This window comes from Eschscholzia californica, unplaced genomic scaffold (genome assembly GCF_041429995.1).
Source record: "Eschscholzia californica isolate CP2 unplaced genomic scaffold, dmEscCali1.0.p SCAF_1, whole genome shotgun sequence".
NCBI classification, from domain to species: Eukaryota; Viridiplantae; Streptophyta; class Magnoliopsida; order Ranunculales; family Papaveraceae; genus Eschscholzia; species Eschscholzia californica.
Genome location: NW_028238198.1, coordinates 85,643,839 through 85,654,790, shown reverse-complemented (window position 1 = coordinate 85,654,790; position 10,952 = coordinate 85,643,839). Strand labels below are relative to the sequence as shown.

General features: G+C 35.2%; 2 protein-coding genes across 3 annotated transcripts; one reads left to right on the top strand and one right to left on the bottom strand.

The window, feature by feature from the left end:
• Nucleotides 1–2,320: 2,320 nt before the first annotated feature.
• On the top strand, nucleotides 2,321–5,542 carry LOC147570468 (metal transporter Nramp2-like). 2 transcript variants are annotated; one of them, XM_086657042.1, is made up of 6 exons: nucleotides 2,357–2,580; nucleotides 2,654–3,167; nucleotides 3,397–3,533; nucleotides 3,638–4,290; nucleotides 4,558–4,884; nucleotides 5,164–5,542. In XM_086657042.1, exons 2-5 carry the CDS (start codon nucleotides 2,827–2,829, stop codon nucleotides 4,777–4,779), a joined length of 1,353 nt encoding a protein of 450 aa, XP_086513168.1. In that variant the 5' UTR covers nucleotides 2,357–2,580; nucleotides 2,654–2,826; the 3' UTR covers nucleotides 4,780–4,884; nucleotides 5,164–5,542. The 2 variants fall into 2 exon arrangements, with proteins under 2 accessions (XP_086513167.1, XP_086513168.1); XM_086657041.1 differs by having other exon boundaries at nucleotides 2,321–3,167.
• On the bottom strand, nucleotides 5,472–8,484 carry LOC147570467 (cytochrome P450 81Q32-like). Its single transcript, XM_086657043.1, has 2 exons — nucleotides 7,594–8,484; nucleotides 5,472–6,238 (listed from the first exon to the last, which is right to left on the bottom strand). The coding sequence occupies exons 1-2, from the start codon at nucleotides 8,107–8,109 to the stop codon at nucleotides 5,609–5,611; spliced, it is 1,146 nt and encodes a 381-aa protein (XP_086513169.1). The 5' UTR covers nucleotides 8,110–8,484; the 3' UTR covers nucleotides 5,472–5,608.
• Between the last annotated feature and the right edge of the window lie 2,468 nt (nucleotides 8,485–10,952).

Sequence of the window (10,952 nt, the reverse complement as noted above, 5' to 3'; positions counted from 1 at the left end):
GCAATTGAATTAGAAGAGGACGGTGACAACGACGTCACGTTAACGGGTGACAATGGGTAGATATATTGACGAGTATTCATGACAATTTTTTTGTTTTTTTGAAATTTCAAGACATTAACTCCGTAGTTTAAGTGTCTTGTACATCAAGACACATAAGGATTTCTCATCGAATAAAAAGACACATAAGGATTTTAATGTCTTGAAATTTCAAAACATTTTATAAGTGTCTTAACTTAATCCGTTCAAGAATGTCTATAGACAAAGTATGTAATGGAAATTATTGTTATTATGAATACTGCTATTATTATGAAAAAAATATTGTTATTGTAGAAGTTCGGCCGTAAAAAGAAAAATATGGGGAAAAAAAGAAATTTTTAGAGTGAAAATTTTGTTTCCTCCAACTCTTACCACCACTTCTCATCTCCACGACAACAAGGGTTGTCGCATTGCCGATGTATTATCGCTGCTAACAATCCTAAGTTTTATTCTTCCTCATCTCCTCCCACCACCCACCACCCACCTCATCTCCTCTCACCACCCACTGTCATATTTATTCGACCGGACTACCGCCCTAATTTCTCTATCTCTATCCTCATCCCTTCTTATGTGTTTCATCGAAAGGAAAAGTCTATCTCGTTGAAAAATGACAGTTGTGATCTAAGGCGACAGTGGGATTAAAAAGTGAGGGAAAAGAAGATGGTTTATTTCTCAAATGGCCCCCAACTTTATGACCAGCTTCCTGCATGACCCCTACTCTAACAAAAATACCCATATTGCCCCCTTTTTCAGTTATCTTTAACTTTCTGTTACTCTCTCTCCTCCATCTCATTTCCTCTCTCTGCCACGTCATTATTCACGCTACATCATCGTCTTCACCGTCAAGGATCGCCGGCCGGCGACCTTCAATTTTTTTTTTCTCTCTCTCTTTAAATTATTTATTTATTTCCTCTCTCCTCTCTCTCTCTAACCTCAGGCGAAGGGGGCTTCCCTTCGCCGGAGGTCTGTTCATCACGAACAGACCCAGATCTGGGTTTGTTCATCACGAACAGACCCAGATCTGGGTTTGTTCCTCACGAACAGACCCAGATCTGGGTTTGTTCCTCACGAACAAACCCTGATCTGGTATGTTCGTGATGAACAAACCAAGGTATGTCGAACATACCTTCAATGGTCTGTTCGACAGACCTCCGGCGAAGGAAAACCCCCTTCGCCGGAGTTTAGAGAGAGAGAGAAGAGAGGAAATAAAAAAAAAATTAGAGAGAGAGAGAGAAGAGAGAAAAAAATAAAAAATTTGAAGGTCGCCGGTCGGTGAAGACGATGATGTGGCGTGATCAATGATGTGACCGGTGAAGATGATGATGTGGCGTGATCAATGATGTGGCAGTAATGAGATGGAGGAGAGAGAGTAACAGAAAGTTAAAGATAACTGAAAAAGGAGGGTCATATAAGTATTTTTGCTAAAGTAGGAGGTCAGGCAGGAAGCGGGTCACAAAGTTGGGGGCGATTTGAGAAATATCTAAAAAAAGATTTGATTTTCTCAAAGATTCTCAACTAAGGAAATCAGTTGAGAATGATGACATTATGTAGCTATCACATGTCAATGAAACCAAGACTTGCTTTGTTAGGTTTCCATTTAACAAAACCATGTCATATTGCACCACCCATCTATATAGTGGATGATCAGATTCACCCATTTCTAAGTGAAGACTGAAGTTTTTTGCTGAACTATTTTGTTCTCAATTCAGAACAAAATATTACTTCGTTTAACCAAACTCCTGCACCTTATATAGTCAATACTCAATACCCCAATAGTTTTATTATTCTTTTAACTCTTCAATTTCAAGATAGTCTTTCAACAAAAAAGAACAATGGAAACTCACTCTCCCACACAAATTTTTAATAACATTAAATCCATGGATAAAATGTTTCAATAGACATTTCAAGATATCGAGTCTATAAATAAAATATGTTGTGAATATTTTGTTCTTTTTTTATTGATAACTGGCGAAAATTTATTCTTATTATTCTGTAGTCATATTCAATAACATATTTTATTAATATTTCAAAAATATACTTTTAGACATACGTGGTCATTTGGATATTGGTGGGCATTGGTGGATAGTTAGTAGAAATTTGTTATTTAGATAATATTATTATTATTATCTTATCGTACGAAATAATATATGTTTACTGCTATTTCAAATAAATAAATAAATATATATATATATATATATATATATATATTTTTTTTTTAATTTCATGGACATCTGAATATCAATAGACATTGAAAATAAAGTGTCCACCAATGTCTATGAAATCAAGATATCTAGAGATGTTAACATTTTGTGTCTATTACGAGGAAGATCGTGAGTGCTTCCATCGTCAGACCCCACAAATACAATAGAGAGAGGAAGTGTTTATATATATATATATATATAGAGAGAGAGAGAGAGAGAGAGAGAGGGGGGAAATTGCAGTGAAGCAATGGATCATCCACTGAAACATGAAGAAAACCGTGAATTGTTACCCACTAGATCTTCTTCTTCTACTTCTTCCTCTTCTGAAGAAGAAGAAAATAAGGTACTATTAACTACTAGATCTCCTAAATTTGAACAAGACAGAGTATTATTAACGACTAGATCTCTTGAATCAGACGAAGAAGAAGAAGAAGAAACAGCTTATAATTCAACTGAAAAGATTCAGATTGTGGGTATTGATGAAAAAGGAATATCATCATCATCATCTCTTGATTTAGAAGATAATTCATCTATAACACCACCTTTTTCATGGAAAAAACTTTGGTTATTTACAGGACCTGGATTTCTAATGAGTATTGCGTTTCTAGATCCAGGAAATTTAGAAGGGGATCTTCAATCAGGAGCAATTGCTGGTTATTCTCTTTTATGGTTATTGATGTGGTCTACTATTATGGGTCTTTTGATTCAATTGTTATCAGCTAGACTTGGTGTTGCTACGGGTAGGCATTTGGCTGAGCTTTGTAGAGAAGAATACCCTAAATGGGCAAGCTTTTTGTTGTGGTTAATGGCTGAATTGGCTCTAATTGGAGCTGATATTCAAGAGGTTATTGGTAGTGCTATTGCTATTCAGATTCTTAGTCATGGGATTTTGCCCCTTTGGGGTGGTGTTCTTATCACTGCAATTGATTGGTAAAGTACATAAAAAAAACCCTAATTTTTTCCTTAGTTCTTAAATTCAGCTTTGATCAATTCAAGTAGGTTGAGTTTTCTGGATGAAATTAAGTTTTTTTTTTCTTTTCAAAGAGAGAAAAAGAGAATTCAATTCAATCACTTATCTTTTTATTCTTCATTTTTAGGTTAGTTTATATGTAATGAAGTTGCATATCTGATGACCTCACTCAGTTTTTATTATGAACAGCTTCGTATTTTTATTTCTTGAAAACTATGGGGTAAGGAAATTAGAAGCTGTTTTTGCTGTTCTGATTGCAACAATGGGAATCTCATTTGCTTGGATGTTTGGTGAAACCAAACCTAGTGGCCATGAGCTTCTTATAGGTATTCATATAGTATATTTATATTAAACTTATAACTTAATCACTCTTGAGGATACTGTTTGTGGTTAAATTTGAAGCATTTCCGAATTCGGTTCTCTTTTGTAGGTGTATTGGTTCCGAAACTTAGTTCTAGAACTATAAGACAAGCGGTGGGCGTAGTGGGTTGTGTTATTATGCCCCATAATGTCTTCTTGCATTCAGCTCTGGTGCAGTCGAGGAAGGTCGATACCCAAAAGATAGGACGGGTTCAAGAGGCCCTTAATTACTATACTATCGAGTCATCTATTGCCCTCTTCATCTCTTTTATGATTAATTTATGTGTAACTACTGTGTTTGCGAAAGGATTTTATGGTACTGAAAAAGCGAAAAACATTGGTCTAGTAAATGCGGGTCAATATCTAGAAGAGAAATTTGGGGGCGGAATTCTTCCAATTCTCTATATATGGGGCATTGGGTTATTAGCAGCTGGACAAAGTAGTACAATCACGGGTACTTACGCGGGACAATTCATCATGGGTGGTTTTCTGAATCTTCGTTTGAAGAAATGGATGAGGGCTTTGATCACAAGAAGTTGTGCAATAATCCCAACTGTAATTGTTGCTCTTGTTTTTGATACCTCGGAAGAATCATTGGATGTTTTAAATGAATGGCTTAATATTCTTCAGTCTATTCAGATTCCATTTGCAGTCATTCCATTACTTTGCTTGGTTTCTAAGGAGCACATTATGGGTGTCTTCAAAATTGGCCCTAATCTTAAGGTAAGCTCTAATTTCTGTCCGTCTGTGTGTTAGGTTTCTTTATTTCTTCATTTATACATATGTATATCACATTATCTTTTCGCGTTTTCCATGACTGACCTTGGCTCAGAAGAAACAAGATTTCCAAAGAAATGTGTAAATTTTTTATTCTCTTATGAGTTTGCTTTAAAAGATTCGGAGTTAAAATTTGCTCCAGGCTTAACTGATAATCGTTTATACCCTGTTTAGTTTCTCATTATGCGAATTTTTGGTGTTTTTTTGCTGCAGATGGCTGCGTGGTCTGTGGCTGGTTTGGTAATAGTGATAAATGGTTACTTGTTACTGGATTTCTTCCGTTCTGAAGTGACCGGGCTATTGTTTGGTTTAATAGTATTGATTATCACGTGTGCTTATGCGTCATTTATTATCTATCTTGTTGCACGAAGTGATGTCCTTCCGACATGGATGAGCACAATATGGGCCAAGTTATTCAGAGGCACTGAAAACTGAGCAGTAAAACATATCTCTTGTTCAATCAAGTAAGAAGATTAGAATCGTGTTGTACTCTGATGCTGCCAACTGCTGGAAGCTGACTCGATGTCTGGCTCAACCCAGGTCAGATTTCTCATTGTTTGCTTTTCTTGTTTTCGATATCTGACTTGTCAAATCTGATTCAGTTGAAAACACTTGTTTGAGCTATGCTGGACCATTTTGGGGATAAATATAAAACATCTGACTTGGTTGAACTTAGTATTTGTCATCAAACATAGATGCTGCTGATGAGTCAAATTTAAACGAACAAGAAGCAAGTTGAGTCAGATTCAGACTTCAAAAAAGAAAGAAACACATCCACTATAAACTAACAGTTGAAATGTAAAAATGGTTATGCAACAGGTCATCTACTCCTCTCCACAAGAGGCATCTCGGAGTTGGACGTGCATTTGTCTGATCTAGAATGGATATTTTCATTCTCATCGTACCAACAAAGACTCTGATTTTCGCCACATTTCTCGGTATGAGCATATCCGGGAGGTAAAATCTTTTCTCCTTGTAGAATAACATTTCAGGCATAACCAAGTGAATTTAGAAGATGATAGAACTTCTGTAACATTAGCTGCAAGATCTTGTAAATGTACAGAGTAGTCAAAAGTTGCGCAATTTTTGGTGCCAACTTTCTATACTATCTCTATGAGAATGGTATATGTCAATACTTCTGCTGCATTTTCTTACCTTTTAGTATGTTATGAATGAAAAGTCCGTAGTATTCGAAACACAACCTTCAGCATATATTATACAAAATAGTCCAAACATAAACAAAGTACAAACATAATTGATATGTTCAGAGATGAGATAGGAGATCGGACATGGTTTGGCGGGGCCTAAACTTAGATTCTAAGGGTCGGACCTTTGGCATGGTGAGCCCGTTTCCTTCTGTCATGTCCACCATTTCTTCCACATTGACCCTCTCCCACTCGAAACATTGAATCAGACACCCTAAAGCCAATCCCATCAAACGCATAGCCATTTCTTCACCGGGGCAACCTCTCCTTCCAGACCCAAATGGCATCAACTTGAATCCTTCTCTTACACTTGTTTGTTCCATCTCCTCAAACCTCTCTGGTTTAAACTTGTTGGGCTCGTCCCATAACTTCGGATCATTCTGTATGGCCCACATATTCACGAATAGCATTGTGCCGCGTGGAATGTTGTAACCTCCGACCATGCAGTCTTCTGACGATTCATGTGGTACTAGTAATGGTCCAGGTGGATACATTCGAAGTGTCTCGACGATTATAGCACGAAGGTAAGGAAGTTTAATAAGATCAGATTCATTGACCAACCGATCTTTTCCAACTTGTGAATCAATCTCTACCTGGGCCTTCTTAAGCACTTGTGGATTGTTCAACAATAATGACAGTGCCCATTCCATGGTTCCTGCTGGGGGGTCTGTTCCAGCTGATAATAATAACTGAAAAGGAGAGAAAAGGTTAAAGTGGGACACATAAATCTAGAGTTATTTTCTGTTTAGCCCCCTAAAGTATGATTACCTCCCTGCGTGGCCCGTTAAGTTACTATAAATGTCAAGATGGTCTAATTTTGTGTATTTACAAGCATATACTAAAATGTCAAATGTAAACTTTTCAGGTTGTTTCATTTATCCTTTTCTTTGTTAGTCCTTTAGTTTATCTCTTCTTACTTTTGGTTTTCATCGACATTTTTTCTCTCTAAGAATACTCCCATCAACGGGGTCTTAACTCAGAATTTGCAATAAAGAAGATGGGTTTACCAAATATTCTAGTATTTGTAGCTGAGAATGGACCAACTGAAGCCATATTAAGTGGTCTAAACTATGGGTCAAGTGGTCAACATAAGCAACGATTATCAGGATTGTTAGGATTTTCAGGATGGAATCAAAATTACTTCAACCATTGGAGTTGTTTTACCAACAGACCATATATGTTCTTCACAAGCAGACCTCCATTAATGGAGAAGAGAACTCTACTAATGGAGGTCCTTCTTTATAAAAAAGATTGAATTTTCTTAATTGAATGTTTTTTATATTTCGAAAATTTTATTGAATAAATTTTTTATTTTGAGATAGAAGACACCCATAATTTAATTTAATTTCGATTTAAAAAATGTTTTGTAGGAGGTGCTCCTAGAGAGGAAAAAAGAGAAAGATGATGATGAAGAAGATCACAAGTGAAAAGAGATAAACTAAGGGACTAAATTAAAATGTAAGAAGAAAATGACAAAAATGTTGTACTGGATAGTTAGAATTGACTTTTTATGTAATGCTTCAATAAACAAAATAATTGACCATCTCGAGATAGGTCAAGGGACAAGGGACCGTGCAGGAAGCTAATTACACTTTGAGGGGCAATAAAAGATAACCATAAATCTAAAGAGGAAACTAGCCCAAGATTCAATTTTAATTTTTGGAATTAAAAAAAAAATTATATTTTCAACCCTTTTGCAAACTTGTTATCACTATCTTGCAATCAGTTGCAAATCTCTTTTAATCAGTTATAAATTATGAAAATACTTAGAAAACTGAAGATTTAAACAAATTGAGTGACAAATTCTCAATAAAATGAAAGATAGAGTTTTGACCAATTTTCTCTAACCAATTTTCTCTAATCTAAAAACGTGATAGGCTTGAGGTGATAGGATCTTTTTTTTTTAACGTGGGGTGGTAGACACCCACCTTAACCCTAAAATAATTGTCAAACTTAGTATTAAACCGAAGTTCATGACCCAAACCCCCTTAATCTAATATATATAGCTAAAAAGTAATTGTAAGATTAAGGATTGAATTTTTACCCCAATAACTCCGCGAATCATTTGATCTGTATGGTACTCGGGTTCTTTGTATTGTCGCAACAACAAAACATCAATCATCGTCATGTTTTTTCTCGTATCTTTTTCTTCCATGGCAGAGAAACTTTTACTCTGGTTGTCTCGACGTCGCTCATCGATCAGTTTCTGCAAGAAATCTTCTCTTTTTTCCTTTACCCTCACTATATTTTTCTCTATCCTAGTAAAATAACTCACCCACTTTAACCAAGGTAAGAAATCAACTCCATTAGGTGATCCAACCAAATCGAAAACCTCTTCCATAATCTCTTTAAACTCCCTCGCCTTTTCAAACTCCTTCTCTTCCACATCCTCACCATAATATCTCTTCCCGGCCATCATCCTCGTCATTATGTTAATAGTCAAGTCGTAAAATGTTGAATTCATATTCACTAACCGATACTCGTCTAAACACCACGGTTGAGGTAACATTAACCGCTGGATCATGGAGTTGACTTCATGGGAACGAATATTAGAGAACATCTCGAGACGGTTAGATGAGAAGATCTCAAGGTTGGTGATTTTCCTAAGGATACGCCAATTATGACCATAGGGTGCCCATGCTAAGGAGGTGAAATTGTATCCTAAATGCTTACCTATAACTAGGCGGGGACGGTTGGCGAAGACTAAATCATTTTTCGTGAAACATTCTTCGGCTAGAGATGGAGAGGAGACGATAATGACGGAGCGTGAACCCAAACGAAGGGAAATTATGGGCCCATATTGATTCGATAATTTAGTGAAACAACGATTGAGTGGTTTAGTGAGGAGGTGGAGGCAACCGATTATGGGCAGCTCGGGAGGGCTTGGTGGGTGGTTATTCTTCTTCTTTTGGATTTGGTCGAGTAAGACCTTTGAGAGGGCAAACAAAGGCAAGAGGAAAATGAAGATATACAAGGTCCCCATGGCCTTGATTATTGAGTATGACCTTTGGAGTATATAGTCGCTAGTATTATATGCTAGTTTGACTTTTAAATAATTAGATAATACATTATATATCTGGCCGTTTTTGAATTCGGCCGTTGATTTATCTTCGAATATTTACGTCCGTCTGATTATAATCTGTTGTATTTTTATCTGATGGTTCAAATTTATTATACAAAACGCAATAGCCTTTTCTGAATTCGGCCGTCGATTTATCTTCGGATATTCGCGTCCGTCTGATTATAATCTGTTGTATTTTTATCCGATGGTTCAAATTACTTAAAAATTTAGTTATTTTAACTTCTGATACTTCTCTCATCTTTTATGAACAAACCACACTAAAATCTCTTCTTCTTCTTGGTTATTTTAGGTTTCTTGTTATTTTTTTATTACATTTTTCTTGCTTTCTTTTTGAGTTTCAATTTAGACTGTCTTACATCCATGAAGCCCTTAGCCAAAAAAGATCTATCATGGCCTGACACCTAGAATATATATATATATATATATATATATATATATATATATATATATATATATATATATATATATATATATTTTATATACATATCAAGATCAACCAATAATATAACGATTTCTAATATAACACTCTTTAACAAAAAAAAAAACCAATAATGTAACACTATTTTAATGATCAACCAATAATATAACACTCATGTTATATTAATAGTTTTTCTCATCCCACTGTAAAGAAAGAAAATTGCTATTAATAGAAATTAATGCATGGACCTAAACTACCATGCCTTGTCACGTTTAGACCCTAAGACTAAGGCTTATGCTTAGTCTATATACAATCTCAATGTGATCCTCGTGTGATCTTTGTATATATCTATTAGCAGGATACCAAAGTTACAACATATGATATGACACTATTTTAATGGTCAACCAATAATATAACACTCTCCCTTAAATGACCACCACTTGAAATAATTGTCTTATTAAAATATTATCAGAAAAATCATGAGGGACAAAATCTAATGAAAGAAGAGGAGTATAATAGTAGAGATTTTGATCGATGTTGGATACACAAAATACTGTGTCGTTAAAACCTTGCTTGAAAACCCCATTTGACAAAAATTGGACGAAGAAAAAAGAGTACAGAGCGTAGATATCTAGTACTAGCAATGTAAGAAACTTCATATGGTAATAGGCCCCCTAATGAATATCATATATTAGACTGATGTAGTCTTACATCGTAAGATTATTCAAGCATTGCATTCAAATGTCTTATGCTAGTTTTCTGAACGTTGTAGTAGACAGTAGACACCGACTTAGTAAACAGTTCAACATAATTCTCACATAATTGTATCTACAAAACATCAATTTTACCATTCTTTTGTAGATGGTGCGAGAAAAATACTTAGGTGAAATGTGTTCGTTCTGTCACCTTTAATATATCTTTCCTTGATTTGAGCAATGTGAGCCGCATTGTCTTCATAAATAATGGTAGGTTACTTTGTAATTTCATGGCGATCACATAAAATTTTAATATGACTGACATAAACCTTTGCCATACACATTTTCTGATAGCTTCATGAAGGACAATAATCTCTGAATGATTAGAAGACTTGTTGAATTTCTGGTAGCGGGCATGTTTTGCTTACTTGATCGTCAGGAGAAAGTTGTACCACCACTAATAAAAACATAACATGTTTATGAAACTCCTTTATTTGGGTCAGAGAGATATTTTGCATCGGTGTATTCTATTAGTTGTGAACCATTGGATGAATTCTTCGAATAAAATAACCCCAGTCAGTAGTTCATCGAAGATATCGAAGAATATGCTTTACTCCCATCCATTGTTGTTTTGTTGGTGCTGAACTGAACCTGGCTAATAAATTTACTTCAAAAGAAATGTAACATCTCCAAGTATAATAAAACACCTACAACACTTAAATATGGTACTTCATGACAAAGTAGTGTTTCATTATCTTCTTTAGGACGATAAAGATCTTTTCTAGTACCTAAAGATCTGACAACCATTGGACTACTAAGAGGGTATGTAGTGTCAATGAAAAATCTTTTCAAACCTTTTTCAGTATATAAATCTAGATGGAGAAGAATTTCACTTCTATTTCTCTCAATTTGTAAGCCAATGCAAAATTTTATTTTTCCAAGATCTTTCATCTCAAATATTCATTTAACTTTTAAGACATCTGCAACTGTACCAATTAGATTTATATCATCAACGTATATCATAATGATAGCAAATCCAGTATATGATTTCTTAATAAACACACATGAACATATATGATCATTTACATATCATTCCATAATCAAATGTTCACTGAGACGATTATTCTTCTCAGAGGTGAGTAAAATCTTTGAGAAGACAAACAAACACAAGGGGAAAACGAAGATGTACGAGGCTTCCCTAACTTGAT

Excerpts from the sequence above, each read along its gene's own strand:
- LOC147570468 (XM_086657041.1), top strand. The coding sequence starts at position 2,485 with ATGGATCATCCACTGAAACATGAAGAAAACCGTGAATTGTTACCCACT. Across the intron at positions 3,168-3,396 it reads CTTATCACTGCAATTGATTG|CTTCGTATTTTTATTTCTTG; the intron begins GTAAAGTACATA and ends TATTATGAACAG. Across the intron at positions 3,534-3,637 it reads TGGCCATGAGCTTCTTATAG|GTGTATTGGTTCCGAAACTT; the intron begins GTATTCATATAG and ends TCTCTTTTGTAG.
- LOC147570467 (XM_086657043.1), bottom strand. The coding sequence starts at position 8,109 with ATGTTCTCTAATATTCGTTCCCATGAAGTCAACTCCATGATCCAGCGG. Across the intron at positions 6,239-7,593 it reads TGATTCGCGGAGTTATTGGG|TTATTATTATCAGCTGGAAC; the intron begins GTAAAAATTCAA and ends TCTCCTTTTCAG.